Below are 21,706 nucleotides of genomic sequence, written 5' to 3' on the forward strand. Positions count from 1 at the left end.
AGTTTTTTGTCCCATCCCACAGAGGAGACTATGTGCTGGACTATCTGATGCAGCTAAAGTCATCAGGCCTTTCATTAGTTCTGTCAGAGTCTACTAGTTTCCATTTCTGCACTGCCTCTATCAATAGAAGGATTTTCAATTTTCTCCAACCAACTTGCTTCCCAATTCTTGAAAGGTCTATTCAGCATTTACTTTCCTGTGTGTGATCCTGTATCTGTATCGGATCTCAATCTAGTCATCTGCAAACTGGAAGGATTCCCTCCTGTCCAACTCTCCCTTTGAACCTATGGCTACAACCTGACTATCTTTATTGACTATGAAGACAGCTTTTCTGGTGGCAATCACTTCCACAAAGAGGGTTGCAGAACTTTAGTCTCTCCTGGCTAACAAGGTTTCCTTTAAGCCACGCCATAAGGTCATGCCCAAGGTAAAGTTAGCTTTCCATCTGAATCAAACTATTCATCTCCTGGTATTTTTAGTGAAATCTCATTCTTCCTTAGCGGAAGAAAGATTTCATACCTAAGATGTGCTTTAGCCTTCTACCTTTAAGTCCTTTAGAATCTCTCCGAGGCTTTTTATAGTCTATGCAGAGAGAGTTAAGGGTCAGTCAGTGTCTGCTCCATGAATCTCACATTCAATTTCTGACTGTATGAATAATATAGTAATATATGGAGATATACCTATCTCCTAGAACTGGAAGGGACTCTGAAAGGTCATTGAGTCCAGCCCCCTGCGTTCACTAGCAGGATCAGGTACTGATTTTGCCCCAGATCCCTGAGTGGCCCCCTCAAGGATTGAACTCGCAACCCTGGGTTTAGCAGGCCAATGCTCAAACCACTGAGCTATCCTTCCTCCTCTGAAGCTCTTGAAGTTGTGCTATGGTCTTTCTAAAGTCTTTCCTCCACCAGGGCCCAGTCCACTTCATCTGTCTTTCTGAGCAATAGCCCTCTAGCTGATATCTGCAAAGCAGCAACATGGGGGTCTGTACATACTCTTTTTTTAGCCATTATGCCATCACTCAAGGATGGAGTAGGAAGATTAAATGAATAGCAAATTAAGACACTATGACTAATTTATATCAAATGGACAAAACATTTACAGTATTAATTTCATTTTAAAATATTTCACTTGCTTACTGTTACCTTTCTGTGTAAATAACTGTTTTAGTTGTTGGGATGTTGTACAATCTCCAGTGAGAGGGCAAGTGATCCAGGAGACAAGCACTCTACTAAAATGTGTTCCACAACTTGAACAGTTTTAAGAATCCTTAATCTAGGTTTACATTCTCCTTTTGTCTGACAGTTTTGAAGATGCTACCTCAATCTCCAATATCAGGGCGTAGAAAGATAATAGTGCTGCTCACTCTGGAATTATCAGGCATCTTATGGAGTGGCATGTTATACCATTTTTCTGCAGCCATTTTTAAGATTCAATTGTAAGACATAAGACAAAATTTTACCATAAAGTGATTATTTTTTCCTGATGGTATGTCGACAGCTCGAATGTTCCCTGGTTAAATTTGTCTCTCTACTACTTTTGCTGATCAGAAGCTATTCAAGATTTAGGTAACTTTGTTGTTAATTTTGTACTTCAGTGTTAGTCGGTTCAACTCATTTTTTCATTTACTTCATATTTTTTTTTTTTTTTTTGCACCAACTTTATATCTGGCTGGTTATTTTTGCAGACGTGTTTCCAATTACTGCTTAACTGCAGTCCTTCTCTTTCAGGAACTACCTTAGCATTTCTTACAGAAATAAAGGAGACCTAGTTTTTTTTCAAACTGGTGGCCTTCTGCAAAGTACTTTCTTGCAGTAAAATGAGACGGCACCGAGTTTTGTTTTGTTTTTTGTTTTGTTTTGTTTTTTTCCCCTGACCTGAAGAGTCAAGTAGTTTTGTTTATCTTTTTGTTCAGTTTTACCAACCTTTTTTTCCTATAGATTTTAAATTCCAGGTATAATAAACAAGTTTTTGATTCTTTTGTTCTTTATCTTAATTACAGAATTGTTAGATTCTACTGGCTTTTAGGTACCTATTTTACAAACATCTGTAATAGTCTTCTGTTCATGTGTGCCTCTCCTGTTAAATATTTGCACCAAGAAACTCATGCAATGAACCCTGTTCTTTCATCATTCTTTCAGCGGCTACTTGGGAGACCGAGTGAATATATTACTTGTTAACTGCTGAAGCCTCCTCATTTTTTTGTGTTTGTTTACCATAGGAAGAACAATTTTAAATTGTTGCCTATGCAAAAGAAAAGTGTACAGGTTCAATTTGCAGGTACAGAGTGATATAGGGGGCCTTTCTTTGTATCTGCCTGGTACTTTATTCCCTGCTCATCCTAAGAGTCCAGGTATTGTTTGAACTAATCAATAGCAACTCCTGTTTTTCTCTCTACTGTTGTTATAGACCATCTCAGCTAGGACTTGGCATTTTTGGAAAGAATGTGGCTTTTTTGCATTGAGGGGTATTCTTTTGGTTGGAGAGAAGCGTAGGTCTGTTGGCAGTTTGAAAACTGCATGATTCCCCATAATCGTAAGTAGCATTTAAATTTTGCAGCTGATGGCTGGTGGCCTGTACACACAATAGTTTGAAACAGTGTTCAGAAAAACAGTTGTATGTTTGTGGAAAAAAATACCCCACATTTAAAATTCTGCTCAGCTTTTTCATTTGCTATACATTTATGTGTTTCTCCATTGCCTTTCAGGATTTCACTGATGGTGTACTACGCTCTGTGAAATCTTTGCTACAGAGCAGAAAAGAATTATGTAACGTGTCCACTGAAGACTGTTTAAGGCAGGAGGAACAGGACAATTTTATTGAGGTTTGACATGGCATGTCTACTTACACTGTTGTATAAATATGAAGGATGCTTTTAGTTCACAACACAAGCTGCAGGATTGTATAATGTGCGGTAGAACATGACTCTGAATTGCAAATAAACTCTACCCTCCTACCTAATTAATTAGTTTTAGGTTCACCAGAAGAGTGAAGAATGGTGGAGTTTACCAAAAGAGTAAACATTTCCGCTTTTTGAGAAATATCATGTGGTCTAAGAAAAGAAGATGCAATATCTAATTTAATCCAAAAATGGATTATGATGTCCTGGCTTTGTTTACATATACTACTATGAATTAACTTAATGAGGACCAATCATCAGATACGTCAAAGAAATGTAATGCAGCTTTCTGCATATTAACCACTTCTAGTAAAAACAAAAATTATGTTTGGTCTCAAACACTTTTTAAACTGGCCAGGTTAATTTAAATTATACTGTTTCATTTCTTTAACTAGGACAACTAAATTATATTATTTAGAAATCAAATAGATTAAAACATCGTTGACTTTCTTTTTAACTTGACTATAACTTGAAGTTGTCCTGATTATTTTAATGTAAGATATAGTAAACTTTCTTTATATTAAAAAGTATTTCAGTCTGAATTCTGTCATGGTTAATACAGCATACAAAGTATTAAACTGTGTAATTAAAGATCATATCAGGAATGCATTTGAACAGGTTGTGTTTTGTGATACTGTGATTGGCCACTGAAAGTGGTAGATACTCCTTACAGTATACTTTTAAGGACTTTCTCCAGTTTGGTTTTAAATTTCTCAGGACAAAAATGGTGGGATTTCTGAGTATCTAACAAGACACAAGAGAGTAACCTCATTGTCAAGATCTTGCAGGACATATTGGAGATGATAGTGGCCTTCATGAAATTTAAATTTGCCTGTAACTAAAACAGCGAAAACATTGAATTCATCGTAGAAATTAGTTCTCATCTGAAAAGTGACTTTTTGTAAAAATGGCATATTCTTGCTCTGTAAATCTGTTCCCCCTTTGTGTGTTTATAGTCATATCTGCTGACTTACTGACAATGTAAGTTTACTTCTGTTTTTGTAGGGGTAATACAGCTATGAGAGTTGGAGCTGGATTCTCTTCTGGCTCATGTATTATCAACAGAGTTGTTAAAGTTTTAATTAAAAGGACCACATTTTTGCTTCTATTATATTATGCGATCTTGATGAAGTCTTAACACAGATGTTCCACATATTTAAATGAGGGTATAATTTGAATAACATGGAGTTGCACAGGTATAAATAATAGCAGAATCTGGTCTGTATGAGAAGAAAAATATCCAGCTTGATTTTCAGAGCCGCAGGGTGAGTTTGCACTTGGGCAGTTAGAAAAGCCTTCTACTTTTACAGGAACTCCTCACTTAAAGTCGTCCCAGCTAACATTGTTTCGATGTTAAGTTGCTGATCTATTAGGGAACATGCTCGTTTAAAGTTGTGAAATGCTCCCTTCTCATGTCGTTTGGCAGCCGTCTGTTTTGTCCACTGCTTGCAGGGAGAGCAGCCCATTGCAGCTAGCTGGTGGGTGGTTGGAACAAGGGTGAACCATCAGCTCCCCACTCCCCTAAGTTCCCTGTGCAGTAGCTGTCCCTCCCCCCACTAGTACGTGCTGCTCCTGCCCTCTGCCTTGGAGCTGCTCCCAAAGACTCCTGCTTGCTGTATGGGAGGGAGCGGGGAAAAGGGGGGCTAATGTCAGGGTGTCTCTCCCTCCCTCCTGCTCCTGCACCCCGTTTACCCCATCTTCCATAGAGCGGGGGGACATACAATGGAGGGAGGGAGCGTCTCAGGTCTCAGCAAGCTGATTTAATTAACAAGGCAGTGTACTTAAGCCTGGGGTCAGCTACTTAAAGGGGAAATGTGCATTTTTTTTTCTCTCACACACAGGGTATGTGTCTGTCTGCCCTCCCTCCTTTCCTGCTGCCTTGTAGAGTGTTGTTAGAGTTAACCCTTGAGGGGCTCAGTCAATTGCTAGTTTATTTAGCAGTAAATCATTCCCTGGGAAATATCCCATCCTCTGACTCCTCCACCTCAACCAAGCTTTACAATCATCACTGTGTACCAGTATTAAATTGTTTGTTTAAAACTTATACTGTGTGTTTGTGTGTGTGTATATAAAATATATAATCTTTTTGGGGAAAAAAATTTCCCTGGAACCTAACCCCCTCGTTTATATTAATTCTTATGGGGAAATAGAATTGCATTTCGAGTAAAAACCCAAGAACAGTTTTCAAAAAAGACATCAGAAATTAGTTCATTCTACTATTGTCAGGATTCTTTTTGTTCCTTATTGTCCTTAACTCTGCTGGCTTTAGATTTCTCCTGTGTCCCTTTGCTTCCTTTAGCCGTTTTCTAGAGTTCTTAGCTTCTATGTGATCTATATTCATTACTAACAACTTCCACTTTCTTCTATTTTTTCATACATTATTTTTTATTAGGAAAAATATTTTAATTTTAAGGATAGTTAAGCACTGGAACAGTGCTTACCAAGGGAGTTCCTGTTATTGGAGGTTTTAAAGAACAAACACCTGACAGGGATGATCTAGATGTACTTAATCCTGCCTCAGTGTAAGGGGTTGGACTAGATGATTTCTTGAGGTCATGTCCAGCCCTACATTCTATGGTTTCCTGATGAGCAGGGTGATTAAAATGTTAATTTAATCTGTATGATTGCATGTCAACATAAGGTATACTGAACAAGTTTGATTAAAAAACAACTTGTGTTGGATTTTTTTTTTTAGTATCTTTCGAACCTTTCAGTCCAAACTGCATTCATTCAAAACTATTTGAATTTTATAAAGGCAGTTTCTTCAAATATAGTATCATATGGTGAGTAAAGGAGATAGAACAATTGCAGTACAAATCTGTGCATATTGGCTGAATTGAAGAGGCATTATCAACTTCAGTGTTTTATGAAAATAGCACCTCATTTAACAGATCTGCTTTTTGTATATATTCTGTCTGCTTACCTTACTGACAGCCTTTTATTAGTTTTAACTCTTATTACCACTGCAGAACCAGTGAAATTATTAGAAAGTGAGTTTCGAAAGTGAGATGAATTCTCTTTGACTTGCTTATCAACATAATTATTAACCAAGGTCCAGTTTCAGCATCTTTATTACTAGTGATATGTAAAAGAAAAATAATAGCTTGACTTTCAGCATCCAGGTTGAGTTTGTTTATTATGTAAATATGTAAATATTTTCCTAGATTAAATTTGCATATTATAAACACACTGCATATGGGCAAATTGGAGAAAGTCCAGAGAAGAGCAGCAAAAATTATTAAAGGTTTAGAAAACATGACCTCTGAGGAAAGATTGAAAAAAAAATTGGTTTTGTGTAGTCTGGAGAAGACTGCGTGGGGGACATAAGTTTTCAAGTACATAAGAGATAGTTACAAGGAGGAGGGAGAAGAATTGTTCTTGTTAACCTCTGCAAATAGGACAAAGAGCAATGGATTTAAAACCACCCTTGCTGCAATTTAAGTTGGACATTAGGAAAAACTTCCTAACCATCAGGGTAGTTAAACACTGGAATAAATTGCCTAGGGAGAGTGTGGAATCTCTGTAATTGGAGATTTTTTGAGAGCAGATTAGACAAACACCTGTCAGGGATGTTCTAGATAATACTTAGTCCTGCCTTGAGCACAGGGGATTGGACTGGATGACCTCTTGAGGTCCCTTCCAGTTTACGATTTTATGATTCTAAGAGACTGGAAAGGGAGTATAGGACTGGGAGCATGGAGGATAGATAGGACAGATAGGATAAGTAGCCAAGAGGGGTAAACAGACTGAGCGAGGAGACTGGTAAAGGGAGTTGTGGTGGGAGAGAGCAGAACTGGGACTTTCTGAGCAAGGATATTAGGACTAGGTGTGGGGAGTGGGAGGGACTGGGAGTGGGGGAGATTGGGGCTTAAACAGTGAGCCTGGGGGGACTGGCTAGGCAAGGAGATTGGGACTGGGGTGATAAGCCGGAGGAGTGGAGACTGGGACAAGGAGTCTGAAGTGGGGAAGAGACAGGACTGGGTCTGGGACCGGTTGATGGGAATGAGGCAGAAGGGGATAAGCTTGTGGGGGATGGGCAAAATAGTCTGGGCCCCGTAAAGCACACTCCCTCCAGAGCCTGGAATAGCACCCCAAATTCCTGAATGTCACTCTTGTTCTGCTGTCGTTGAATAGCTGAGAAGCCCACTGGCAAAGATGTGACTCATCTCTAATGCTGGTCCACAGAGGATGACCACCTACTACCGATCTCAGTTAGCTCAAGTAATAGAGGTTTGTGTGGCGGATCTAAATTTTCCAGCTCTGCTGATGACCTATGTGAACCCAATATGAATGCCACATGATGGAATTCCTGGGGTCTTTTTTTAGTTAGCTTTTTTAAAAACCTAGGAAATTATATTAAACCCCCCCCCCCCCACGTTATGGGAATATTAGATTGCAAAATCAAGCAATCCAAACTTAGAAATGCCAGAGTTAAGTTTGTGTGCGCAACCTTAATTCAGCTGCCTTGTGCTTGTGTGTTACAGTGCCATCTTTAAATTACATACTGTTTTTTTCCACAGGATCCTTGCTTGCCTCATTCAGTGCACAAGATGGATCTGTTCTGGGGATGAATCAAGATTGTATAGTGAAGGAGGCTATTGTCTATAGGACTCCTGTCTCATATGTTCCAGAAGTTGGAAGGCATGCAGTGAATGAGGCAGGGGATTGCAGGAAGAGAAGGAATGGTCTCCGGGTTAGGGCAGTTGAATGCTACCCTGGAAACTCCTTTTCCATCTGTAAAATTGGGATAGTTCTATTCCCTCATCTTACTCTGTGTGTGTGTGTGTGTGTGTGTCTTAAATTCATTAGTGTTTGTAAAGCACTAAGATACTATAGTGATGAACATCAGAGAAGAGCCCATGAGAAAATGAATAATTCTGCCTTCAGAGCAGGGTTTGTAATAATAATATGTGGTAAATATAGAACAGGGGTCCGCAACCTTTCAGAAGTGCAGTGCCGAGTCTTCATTCATTCACTCTAATTTAAGGTTTCATGTGCCAGTAATACATTTTAATGTTCTTAGAAGGTCTCTTTATATACAACAATAGTTTAGTTATATATTATAGGCTTATATAAAGTAAATAAGGTTTTTAAAATGTTTAAGAAGTTTCATTTAAAATGAAATAAAATGCAGAGCCGCCAGGACCCAGGCAGTGTGAGTGCCACTGAAAATCAGCTCGCATGCCGCCTTCAGCACCTGTGCCATAGGTTCCCTACCCCGATATAGAACAATGAAACTAAAACACAATATTAAATAGCTGCTAATTAAATGGACACTTTCCTGTGCACTAAATGAGGCCTGGTCCTGTGGCTAAAATAGTATGTGATCATGTAATTAAAGATATCCTAATGAATATGCAGCAGGAGGCAAAATTAAGGTTGTATGGGCAACTGTAATTTTGGCATTTCTTAACTTTTTTGTTTACGTGACTTTACAACCTTAATAATCTTTTTAAACTTAGTTTTTGTGTACATTAAAGTATATCTGAGATGGTGGTACACCTCTACCCAGATATAACGCTGTCCTCAGGAGCTAAAAAATCTTACCACATTATAGGTGAAACCGCGTTATATCGAACTTGCTTTGATCCGCCAGATTCCCCCCGGAGCACTGCTTTACCGTGTTACATACGAATTCATGTTCTATTGGGTTGCGTTATATCGGGGTAGAGGTGTAATATATTTGAAGTCGGATTAGTGGTTACCACGGTAAATAACATCAAATTCTGCAGTTCTTGGATTTTTGCAGAGTAGATGCTTGTATTGCAGCTTTGACCTTAATATTAAACTGCTGTGTGACTCTTATTTTAGTAAATATTTTAGCATCATTTGTATTGAAATCTGTATAGTGCATTCCCAAATAAAAAAATAAACCGATGTTAAAATGGAATTAAGTTTGAGATTGTGGTATGGTTACAGGCTAGCTATCCCCTTTCTGGTCTCTGAGTGCATACTCTCTGCTTTTACCTATCTTGGGATGGACTCTCATGATTTTTCCACTCCTAGACTGGGACATGTTGGATATCAGTTGCTTACACCCTGCAGCTGTGACTGGTTTTCAGGCACCTGAGTTTCTTTCCTTTGGGAATCAGTGACCATCGAGATTGACCAAGAGCCTTCCTGAAACAGTATTTTTATTTAGCACTTGGAACAAAGCATTAGATGAGACATTTTTCCCCCTAATCTTATGATTCAAAACAAACTGTTAGATAGGTTTTCCTCCTAAATTATTGGAGCAAAACAGAACCAATTTATATTCTCCGAACAAGGCCATTTCTCCTGGCATAATGGATCTTGAGGATAACAGTATGAAGCTTTACTTTAAATAGTCATTACACTTTTCAGTTCTAAGCAGCTTTCTCTATAATTAGAAAACCAGGATACTCTTTCTGGATCTTGTATTTCAAATTGTTTGTATGCTTGTTTTACAGATCACATTTCTAGGTTTTGCTGGAGAGACAGATGCTGCTCATATGCAGGTAATGTGTATATACAAAAAATGACTGTCTCCAGCACTTGAGTTATAACTGAGATATTTCATGGTTTTTGGTGTGGGAGCCCTAATACTTATTTTATTTCAAGAATATGCCGTGGAACATGCTTTTTAAAATAAATGGTCTGTTTTAAACATTGAAATTAAGTTTTAATTTTTTTATTTTCATATGACGGCCAGTGTTTTGTATTTATTTGGAATATAGAAGCCTGGAAAATCTTAAACCTCCATTTTTTTAATTTTTTTTGTTTGTTTGGGTTTTTTTTTTGTTAATTTGAGTGCCAGCCTTGGGGTCTGTGCTTTTTGAAATACCCGTGGCCAGATCTTAAGAGAGTCTTAGGAGAGTTAGATAAGCAGTTCTTGTTTTTAAAACAAGAGTGTAACAAAAGTATGATGACTATTTCATGCAACTATAAAAAATATTAGGGATTTAACCCTCTCTTGTGTGTGTTTAGTCTCAGGCCTGGTTTAACTTCAGAAGTGAGGATAAATCAGTGCTACTTTGTATGTGAACACTCTTGTAAACTATAGGTACAAGCTAAAACGATATCAGACAAGTTTAAAACAATGTAAGAAACTCCAGGCACAAAATTGTACTAAACTAAATCTGTTTAACAACTTACCTTTCATTAAATGCGTGCATGTTCTGTGTTGACAAGCCCTTAAACTACTTTGTAGTTCTCTCTCTCCTAGTTCCAGATGTTATAGGTCATATATTAAACTACTTTGCAATTCACGCTTTCCTCCTTCCCAGCATGTTATAGGTCATATCAAAGTAGAACTTTTGACAACTGTGCAGTTAGAGTTTTACAAATAAGTGAGAAATATGATTTACTTGTAATTTGAAGTAGAGTGGTGTGAAATAAATATTAGAAGTATCACTGAGCTGTTGATTTTATTAATACATTGTGGTTAATTTTAAAATTATTTTGGTTTCAGGGTGTCAGTATTTGCATTTAAACATGTGCAATAAAGTGTAAAAGAAAATCAGGAGACCTAAAACTTATCTTGTACCTTTTAGACATTTTACTTTTTGTGTGTGTTCTTGTAATGGAAAATAATAAATGTCTTAGAAAACCATACCAAAGAGGCTGCTGATTAGGTCATGAACCTCAAAATGACTTATCCTCTCCATAGCTAATATAAATCACAAGGTGTATCGTGGAAGGTGTTAATCATTAAATATAGAGGCTTTCATAGTTAACGGTCCATTGGTAGGTAAAAACAAAAGGATAAATATTGTGAGTTAAATTATGCTTAGACTTGCATTCAGTGCCAAGTACACTAAGGGTGCTGTAAAAATAATCACTTTACAGATATTCTTCTAAGCACACAGGTCCAAACCTTGGGCTCTCTACTTGATTTTGCACAAAGAATTCTGTTTACTAAGAGAAAGCTGGGTCCACTGTGTTTAATAATTTATATTGGATTGAGCGTAATTTTAAAAATTTCTCAATGTTTATGCTGTATTAAAAAGTAAGTAATATAATATTAAACGCCCATTTTTTTTTTTCAACATATTTATTTTAGGTAAACATAATTCCATGTTGACCAAGATCCTAGTTAAACATAAGCCTGAATTGATTATTTTTTTTAAATATTCTGCTCAGATACAAGCCTGATAATGGTGAACCTACAGCATGTGGAGATTACCAGATGGAAACAGTTGCATGCAAATGTTCCCTCTGTGTGTTTACATACCTGCTGTGATGTTCTGTTGCTCTTTACTACTCCCAAGTCTCTCCTTGGTGCTTTTAAAAGTTTCCCTGAGTCTTGAGAGGCAATGATATTATATTTCTTCTGGTAGAGGTATCTTGAGATTTGAATTAGAACACTGTTGTAAACTAGCCCTTTAAGCAGGATTTCAATTTGGTGTGGGAATATAATTGGAAAACTGAAGGGAAAGAGAGGGGTGATTTTCACAGACTTAGAGGCTGGCGATATTTATTTAACTTTCTAGTGCTCCAGATCAAAAAGTTTCCTTACCATTAACGTATTAGTTTTATGCTTAGTGTGTGAATTTGTGTTTGAATTAGGAATTGGCTGCTGTTTCTGTAGAGCTCCCAGATGTTCTGAAATCACTCCATTTCTGTAGTCTAAATGAAAATGAAGTTATTTTTCTAAAGGATATAAATAAACCCATGGAAACCAGCGATGTCTCTAAACATCAGGTAAAATTCCTAATCCTTTTTATAAGGTACACGGAATATTAATGTGTTTTGCAGTTTCTTCATCTTTCAAATGTGTGTTACAAAGTAATCCTGGCAATAACCTGGCCAAGTATTGCTACTTTATTAATGCATTTTGAAGCTATATGTGCTATATAAGTGCTCTGGTATTTTTAGTGTTGTAGCTATGTTAGTCCCAGGATATTAGAGACACAAGGTGAGTAAAGTAATGTATCTTTTGTTGGACCAATTTCTGTTGGTGAAAGTCACGCATCTTCGAGCTTACACAGAGTTTGCACAGAGCTCACCCACCTTGTCTGATGGTATTTTTAATATTATTAATAGTGGTATAAATATTATACTGACTAAAGACATTCCTGCTGCAATTTATGAAATATTAAGAAATGCAAGGTACTTTATCATAGGTACTTTCCTCTCTCCTTCCTAGTTCTAGAAAGATACTCTGCTGTGGAAGCCATAAGCACTGAACTAGGCAACAGCAAATTGTGCAGGAAAATGTGCTAGGAACCAGGCCCTATGGGGCCCTTTCTCCCTTCCTCTTCACTATTCAAAAGTCTGAGTGTCGATGGCCAAGGGGAAAAAATTGGAGACATCCCCAAAGTGAACCACAGTTGGCTGTGTTGAACATGGCTGAGCATCAGCAGACTTGCCTGACAGTGAGCATGCAGTGAAAGCAGCTGAACTGCATGTTCAGCTGCCCTCTGCAAAATGCCTGTGTGCTCATCCAGTAGTCCACATACCTCTGCTCCCCACACCATAGTCCCTTTGTACTGCCATTTGGAAGGAAGATGCAACTGGTTGAGTGGGGCCTGGTCTACTCTACAGAGTTAGGTCCACGTAAGGCATCTTATTAGCCTAACTCTGTAAGCGTCTGCACTAAAACGTTGCTCCCGCCAATGTAAGTCACCCACTATGCTGACTTAATAACTCCACCTCTGAGAAGTATAGCGCTTAAGTCGATGTAGTTAGGTCGACGGCAGTGTCCTCCTAGTGAGATCGCACCCCGCCGACAGAAGGAGCATAGGGTGGACATTAAAATTCAAATTAATGGCTGTTTGTTGACTTATGTCGACTAAATTTTGTGGTGTAGATATGCCCTTATTCTTCTCAGATATAGTGCTATTCTTCTGTTAAACAACAGGGGAGAGAAGTTACAGGATAGGTTAGGTGCTCCCAACACTTGATACTTCCCATTTCCTCTCCAAATGTCAGTAAAGATAGCTAGAATTTGTTAAAACTGTTTTGACTAATAATGTATAATGAAGTAATTGTATTACTTACAGGAGTAAAACTACTTAGAACAAACCAGAAGTTTTTTTTTTTCTGTTTTGTTTTGTTTTTTGTTTTTGTTTAGTGTAGCGATTTATTCATGCTAAAGAACTCCTATATTCAGAATGTACTTAGAGCAGGGGTCGGCAACCTTACAGAAGTGGTGTGCCGAGTCTTCATTTATTCAATTTAATTTAAGGTTTCGCGTGCCGGTAATACATGTTAACGTTTTTTAGAAGGTTTGTCTCTATAAGTCTGGGGGTTGTGTGGAGGTGCCGGGCACAAGGCTGGGTGTTGGGGGCAACTCGAGGTCAGGGCAGAGGGCTGGGGTGTGTGTGGAGGTGCAGGGCACAAGGCTGGGTGTTGGGGGCGACTCGAGGTCAGGGCAGAAGGCTGGGGTGTGTGTGGAGGTGCAGGGCAGAAGGCTGGGGTGCTCGGCTCGTGGGGGGGCTCCCAGCCCCCTGCCCTGAGCAGCTCATGGCAGGGGGCTGGGAGGGATATGCCCTGTTCCACCCCCTTCCCCCAGGCCCGTCCCTACCTCTCTCTGCCACCTCTGTGGAGCAGGGAGCACGCTGCCGCTCGGCTCTGCTCCACTCCCCCTCTCCCTCGCAAGGGCTGTCGCCGGCAGGGAGAGGGAGGGGGAGGAGGAGGGGCAGGAAAGCACCACGCTGGGGGAAGAAGCGGAGGAGGGAGGAAGCTTGGCTGCCGCAGGACCAAGCTTCTGCCTCCTGCCCCCGTAGGGGAGAGCAGTGGGCAGGGGGGGCTGTGTGGGGCCGGGGGCCGGGACCCCCCCCCCCCGCTCTCCCCTGTGGGGGCAGGAGGCAGAAGCTTGGTCCTGCGGCAGCCAAGCTTCCCTCCTCCCCCGCTTATTCCCCCAGCGTGGCACTTTCCGGCCCCTCCTCCTCCTCCTCTCACCGGGCAGGCAGCGTGCCACTCAAAATCGGCTCGTGTGCCGTAGGTTGCCGACCCCTGACTTAGAGGATAAGAGTGGCCTCTAAACAGTCTCCAAACTTGGCTCTAGTGATGTTGGATAAATCACTTAACCTCTTTACCTCACTCTCCTCATCTGTAAAATGGAGTTTTCTTTGTAATATGCATTGAAGACTTAAATTATTGTTATACCTTTTAAATTACAGTAGTATTAACAAATGTCTTTAGTGACAATTTCACTACAGTTTATGTCCTTGATCTGTGCTCTTGTTGTTCTTGCCATTTTAAATGATTCCAAGTTTACATTATAGATGAAAGTGTGTTATTGAGAACACTGTTTTGTTTTCTTGTTTTTCTTTCTCAAGAATCACCTTTCTGGAGTGCTTTGTGTGATGAGATTGTCTCCTTCGTTCCCAAGGATCAAAGTTGATTCTGTATTTACCTTACTGAGTAAATATGCTACTGGTGTAAGACATACAATGGAAGTATACTCATTACAGAAACATGAAACAGAGATGTCCCATGCAGAGGATGATGACACTAATCAGTCGGTGTCTTCAATTGAGGATGATTTTGTCACTGCTTTTGAGCATTTAGATGAGGATGAACCTTCAAAGATACAAAATGCTGGTTAGTTTTCATGCCCCGTTGAAATAGATTGCAGAGCTCGTTTGTTGCAATTTAGGCTAAAGAGAGATTTTTATGCTGTGGTAAACTACATGAAACCCATATCGAATTATTTTTTGCCAGTTGCCATCATACAAGACCCCTTTAATTTAAAAAAAAAAAAAAAAAAAAAAAATTGAGATTTCACCATTCTTTCCACATCAGCATGCATGTGATGCATGTGACATAAAGCAAAGATTTTGACTCAGTGTCAGATCCAGAAAAAGTAGAATCTGTGATATGAAGGCGAGAGCTCTTAGTCCCATTCACTTCACACTCCTCATCAGTACCCAGCCTGGGCTGGGGAAGCTAATGATCCAACCAGTGGACCAAATTCCGTGAAGAATCCTGGCCATGCGCCACCTAAGGCACATTGCGCATATGCTAAGAAGAAGGGCAGAACTTCCCCTGCAGTAGTAGGGGAACTATCATTGACAAAATAAAGTATTTATGGAATACTTTATTCTTTAAAATTTTCTCTAGTCTTAAAAGACCCTCTAACCTATTGTAATAATTACAAATCTAGCTATTGCTATCAAAATCAAGTACCCAGTTTACTATTTTAGTCTCTTTTGTTTTTAAAGTATTTTCTTTTTCTTTTTAGGTACAACCTATACTACTAAGAATCACCGGGATGCTGCTTCACAGACCATCCCTGCTCATTGTTTAGAAGCTATTGACTCAAAGATCATTGTGAGCTCTGGGCGTCGAAAATCATCTGCCAAATCTTCTGCTTCTCTGATAAATATCTTGGGACTTAAAGAACTGTCTTCGTCTGTAAAGAATTCAGTCACAACCTCTATTTCTGATCCTTGGATACAGAGGAGTTTTTACAAGCCATGTAATTCCTCTGATCAACATGTTAATGTTTTGCATAAAACATTGTTTTCTTCCTCTCCTGCTGAATCATCTGAGTCAGATTGCTCCAGCCCTAGCCCTGTTATCTTCTTAGATGAAGAAGGGTATCAAAAAAGCTTGAAGGCAAAACTTCAGCTACCAAAAATTCCAGTAGTGAAAGATGGTATAGAGGACTCAGACTCAGAAGTAAGTGAATTTTTTGATAGTTTTGATCAGTTTGATGAACTGGAACAGACTCTGGAAAGTACTTGTAAACTTATAAGGGATCCCATCCTTGGTAATCCACCCCAGAAGAGAAAGCTTGCCCTTGAACAATTGTATTCTAAAACTACTACTATGAATCCTCAAAAATTCAAGTTTGATCGTCCCACTCTTCCAGCCAATGTAAGGAAGCCAACTCCTCGTAAACCAGAATCGCCCTATAGCAGCCTCTTTGATGTTCCAGACTCCCCTCGGCCAGTGAAAACAGGAGAAGACAATGGAAGTTTGTTCAGCCCTATAAGATCATCAGCTTTCAGCCCACTAGGGAGCTGTGCTTCAACTGAATGTCTTTGTCGGATGGATATCAATGGAGATGGGCTTAATCAAAATCATGATGCACTTTATAATGAATATTCAGATTATGCGAATAGTGTTTCATTTGAAATACTGGGTTCTGTTTTTTGTTCTCCGTCTACATCACTACAGAAACATGCTGAAAACATTTCCAGCCTTAATAGGATTGTCTCAAAAGAGGGAAAAGGTCAAAACGCAGAACTCCAGAGGAAAACTTCTGACAAGGAGCCAGATAAGAAAATTAAATCTAAACACAAATCACTAATGATTAAAGACAGCATTCAAAAATTTGCAACAGAACTGGTTGAAAAAAGTTTTGGTAGTGCATTTAAAGACTTACAAAAAGGAGTTTCTTCATGCACCAATGCACTGTGTCACTTGGCTGCTAGATTGACTTCTTCAGTCTTTCAAATGGCTTTTTATGAGATAGGAAGGCGGCGAGCCTTGTCACTGAAGGAACGTGCCATTAATGGACTAGCAAGCTTTATGGTCAGTGAAGCTATAACAAGTGCTTTAAAAGAAATGCGATACGTAAAGAAACAAATATTTACTAACACAGTTGCAAGATTTGCAGCAGACCTCGCTGAGGAACTTATTTTTGAGGGAATCATGGAAGTCTGCCAGTTTTCACATCCATCAACACCAACGACTGCACAGGACTGGCCCTTTGATTATGAAGACAAAGTAGTGAGATCATATGCCAAAGATTTGTCTGAATCTGTCATTCAGGAAGCTTTCATTGAATTGTCCCAGGTTGATGTTACCTTCACAACGAAAGCAGCAATTAGTGTTTCCATGGACAACATAAAATATGTAAGTGCAGAAAGTACATTGCAATCAACACAGACTACAACTACTTTTCCTAATTTTCATGATAATGCACTTTTAGCATTGAATCCAATACAAGAAACTGGAAAAGAATATACTGTACAACAAGCCTTGTTTTGTACTTCTGGTGTTGTAAGTTCAATACCAGTGCCCTTAGCTGGAACAGCACTTTGTCAACATCAGACTTCATCTGATGTTTATAAGGCAAAAGTATGGACTTGTCCGACAGCAGGTGGCAGTCTGAAAATGTACAAAGACGCTACACAGCCATATTTTACAACAAAAAAGAGAGAAGAGGAAGTGGCTTCTCTTAGAAATATTTACCTGACTGCAGATCACAGTGAAAGTAGTGCGCAATGTTTTTTTAACCAGAATGATTTCAAACAAACAAACAATCCTGGAGTGAATAATATTTCAGATTTAACAACTGGGCCAACAAGCATCAACAGTTTCTCTGGAACAATGGTAGATATGATAGTAAATGAGGCATATGAAGCAATAACCTCATCCGGGGTTACCAAAACAGTGGAGGAATATACAGATTTTGTAACTAGAAAAACACCTCGTTGTCAGTGTGTTGGTGGAGATATCCCTAAGAATACTTTTGCTGATCATTTGTCCAAGTATATTGTAAAACATTCTGTAGATGAAACTAAATCAATATTCTCCCACACACACGAGACTGTAGAATGTAATGGAGGCTTACAGATGAACACAGATAACTGTAAAAAAGAACTGCGTAGTGCAGTAAAGAAACAAGAATCTGAGAAACACAGATTTGTTCCTATAATTGTGGAACCGCAACAGCTGCCTCTGAATAACCCACCTAATTTTCTTGTTACGTCAGTTGACTCTGCTCAGTGTTTACTTTCAGTGCCTAAAGATTGTGTTCAGGAACGTAAAGGAAATGAAGTACGTAGGTTTTCTTCAAGCACTCCACCGCCTTGTCCTACTGAGACTCTCGCTAGGTGTAATGTAGAAGAGTTTACTGATTCAGGAAGCTGTTCAATAAAATCCCAAAGTAAACTATTGAAACAACATGATATGCAAAAAACAACACTAGCTCCTTCAGCTTTTGGGCAGGAGAGCTGTTTTCTACATGCAAGTAACCTTTCTTTGGTGATGTTTGGCTGTGAAGATTCTTTGCAGATGGAAGATAAATCAAGCATTCGAGATGGAAATGTCTGTGCAGTACCTGGTACACCACCACCAACTCCTTTAGTACCATCTCAGACTAGTTCTGAATGGAACCTAAGGAAGCTAACCAAGAAACTCAAGGGAGAATTAGCGAAGGAGTTTGCACCTGCGACACCACCTTCTACACCTTATAACTCATCTGCTGCTGCCTTGTCTGCAACTGAACATAACTCCATGGAAAAGGAAGAGTTTATGCTGAAACTCATGCGATCACTTTCTGAAGAAGTTGAAAGCAGTGAAGACGAAGAACACTCTGAAATGCTTGTGGAGAAAACTGAACATTCAGAGAAAACTGTACAGTATGCTGATCATTTAGCTGGTCATATCATTTCTATGGCAACTGAAATGGCTGCTTCCCATTTAGATGATAAAACAATTAAAAGAGAAGCTGACAAACACTGCCAATTAAATGCACAAAACAAAATATGTGGGTATACTGCCTTTATAAATATCCCAGAAGAAACTTTACATTCGTTGTGGAATTATGCAGGTGATATGGCTGGAAAGGTTATCAGTGAGGCTAAGAAGATGATAAAATCAAGGCATTGCAAGCTGCTGAGGTTGAAGCGGGTTAACTGTCATGTAGATTGTCTTTCTCTCAGAAAAGATGATAGAGACTGTAGGTCAAAAGAGAGGTGGTGTCCAGTAGTAAACCAGTGGTCCAGAGAGGTAGATTCATCCGTACTTTCTTTACCTCAGAATTTAGGAACAACAGGTCTGACTTACAGGTATCCAAGCTGTGAGAGCGTGACCGATGAATATGCAGATCACATCATTCGAGTTCTGAAAAGGGAAGGTGGCAACAGTGAGTTAATAATGGATCAGTATGCTAGTAGACTTGCTTATAGATCTATAAAATCAGGCCTACAACAAGCTGCCAGGAAAATCAAACTGACATACAACAGAAGAATATTTCCTGTACAGAACACACAGGTAAATGGTAGGCTTGAGCTGTTCAAAATATTGAACAAAGATATGGATACAAAATGGCAAATGAAAAGTGGTGTTCATAGGTGTGGAGGCCAAGCCTGTGAAATAAACAATGTACACAGAACTGAAGGTACAGAATTGTTACATTTTTCTGAATCCCTTGCTCATCGTATAACATGTGATGTCAGAAGAAAACTGAAAATGTCAGCAGTTTGCTTGCCAAAATCCTTAACAGATTCCTGTCTGTATAGAAAATCTAAATTTGATGAAGCCACAGGGGACCTCCTTAAAACAACACTTTCTAAAACAGTTCTTCCTTTCTCACAAAAACATAAACTGTATCATAGCACAGGCAATTTAAATGAATATGGCTACCAAGAAGGCATCATTCAAGCTATAGAAGAGTATGCTAGAAAAGTAGTGGATGACACCTTAGAAATGAGTTTGGAGTCTGCTGTTCTCCAAGCTGAAAACAGGAAAAATGGGGATAGATTCACTTACACAGAAAAGTTGTCTCCATTTTCTGGAACGGCCTGCAGATACTGTAGTATGAAGGAATATCAGTATTGTACTGGAAGTTCATCTCCACATCTGCCTGGACAAGAACCCCTCCCTAGAATCAGGCAGATCCCCAATTCAGGGTTGGGTGGTTTCTGTCAAAAATCAAGAATTTTTCACCTTGATATTCCCAAAATTCACATTGACATGGAACAGAAGACAGTATTTTCTGAGAAGGTGGTTGGTGCAGCTATTGAGAAAGCAGAGAGAGAGCTGAGCAACACAAGTCTGACAGCTGATAGTGGTATTGGACATGGTGGAGTCAGTTTTGCTGAAAGCCTTACTACAGAAATAATGACTTCAGCTATGACTAATATTGGTCAGGCTGTTAACATAAGGTAACATTACATTCTCTCCCTCTTATTCTCTTGCTATTGTTACCAGAAAATGGCACCCACTTTGAAAATTTATATGGTCAGAAGCACTTTTTGCCACAATTACATTCTGAAAATACAATTTTAAATTATAAAGTTTACTTTGGAACCTCCTGCTGGTAGCCTCCAGGCTGTTTGGAATTTTTTTATTAATAATAATAATGATCTTGTCAGTTACAGGAGCTCCATGTCAGTGCAAACTAGTTTCTAGCCTACTTTAGAATGTACTTATGCTCTGATGGGCGACTCTGGTAAATAGGATTCCGTGACTTTTTTTCTCTAACATCCTGATCAGATTGTTTTATCAGTGATCTAAATTACTGGAATTTAGTTGACAATTCAGTTGATCTGTGCGCCACAGTATAATCCAATTCTGTGTATAGCTGCATTAGCTGTAAAGTACTGACTTACAGAATCTGTGACATGCAATGTACGCCAAGAGCAAACGTATTACATTAAGTAGGTGTTAACATAGTCTATTTTGATTGTAATTGCACTTTAACACTGTCTTAATTTCTGGAAGAAAAAAATTGTGTATATATGAAATAAATATTAAATAAGAATGATTTTATTTTTATATATGATTTTAGTTGATAAAGGATTATTAAAGCAGACTAGAAACTGGTTTGCAGGCTCCTTCTACATTGTTGATAAGGACTAATGTATTACAAGTCCTTAAACTATACCATATTTTTTAGGTATATTGAAAGAAATGAATGTTTTTAAATATCTTGATAGAAGATGGCACCAAATGTGGTTGAATTAGTAAATGAGAAGGTACATTAACATCTAGTTCTTAATGAAAATAGATTTTACAAAGATCAGAGTGACTTCAAATAACACCATTTTCATGTCCAAGTGCAAGACCTAGCTCTTCAGCGTAGTTTTTCACTGAGTAATAATTAATAACAATGTATTTCTCTCATCATGGCCTTGGAGTGAGATCTGCTTGGCAATAAACTATGTTTTATTTGCTTGACTCTGAGATGGTCTGGTGATGTATAATGTAATACTTGGATATGTTAACATACTGTGGTGGTGCCTAATGGCTCCAACCAGGCTACTCCCAGTTTTTCAAGGCAAAATTATGATGTGTATAAACACACAATAAATTATGGTCTCTACCCTGAAGACCTTATATTCTAAAAGATAGATCTTTAATTCTCTCACAGAACTGCTACCAAAACTGAAGGAACTTTTCCTGTCCTTTTTTGATTGCCTTCTAATACAGACCTTCCACTGAAAGTTCCCTGTAGCATATAAAGATAGAAGACTGAGAATTCATATTACTTGGCCCTTGTACTTATGTTATTTGGAATCCTTATTCAGAGTACATGTAATATTAAATGAGAATATACCTTATAAATAAAGTGCTGTTGAGTTCTTATACTGTTGATGTCAGAAATGTCACTTTTCAGCAAGAGGTTCAGAAATGCAGCTTTTTAATCAAAACTTCATGTAAAGTTTCAAGTTTAATTATGGTGCTGAGAGCCCAAGAGAATGATGGATTGGAGAAGCAGCTATCCACCAGTCCAGTAGTGTCAGAGGGAGACATTGTGGCTCTATAAGATATACGGACTCCAGAGGTTGCTGTGAGGAACATATTCATCGTTTGTACTTAGTACACGGTATAAAAAGTGTGTGTGTGTGTGTCTCTGCCTGTCTCTCCCTTTTCCCTCCCTCCCCTCATAGCACTCACCTAATGGTATTGGCTAATGTTGTGGAAAAGGACTCTTGCCACACCTCAGAACCACACATACCCCATTTAAAATGTGAAGTGTTGTCTGTAGCACAATCATGGTCATCTTTGTACTTTGTGAACACAGCAGCCGTATTACGACTGTTTCCTTTGAAGGGTTGGTGAGCAAATAGGACTTTCTGTACCCTCTAGCCATAGCACAGCTGCACATGGGCAGCCACAATATGTCCCTAAGCGTAGTTTATATGCACTTGCCAGGCAAAT

At 38.9% G+C, this 21,706-nt stretch overlaps 1 protein-coding gene across 2 annotated transcripts in view; it reads left to right on the forward strand.

Annotated features, from left to right (window-relative positions):
• Positions 1-21,706, forward strand: part of AKAP11 (A-kinase anchoring protein 11) — a 58,178-nt gene that overhangs the window by 15,910 nt on the left and 20,562 nt on the right. For both annotated transcript variants that reach the window (XM_054013996.1, XM_054014006.1), the window contains exons 3-7: positions 2,705-2,821; positions 9,328-9,375; positions 11,426-11,560; positions 14,143-14,407; positions 15,048-19,707. In XM_054013996.1, the coding sequence (XP_053869971.1) occupies positions 2,705-2,821; positions 9,328-9,375; positions 11,426-11,560; positions 14,143-14,407; positions 15,048-19,707 (5,225 nt within the window). The remainder of the gene's footprint in view (positions 1-2,704; positions 2,822-9,327; positions 9,376-11,425; positions 11,561-14,142; positions 14,408-15,047; positions 19,708-21,706) is intronic.

This window comes from Malaclemys terrapin, chromosome 1 (assembly GCF_027887155.1).
Source record: "Malaclemys terrapin pileata isolate rMalTer1 chromosome 1, rMalTer1.hap1, whole genome shotgun sequence".
Classification (NCBI taxonomy): Eukaryota; Metazoa; Chordata; order Testudines; family Emydidae; genus Malaclemys; species Malaclemys terrapin.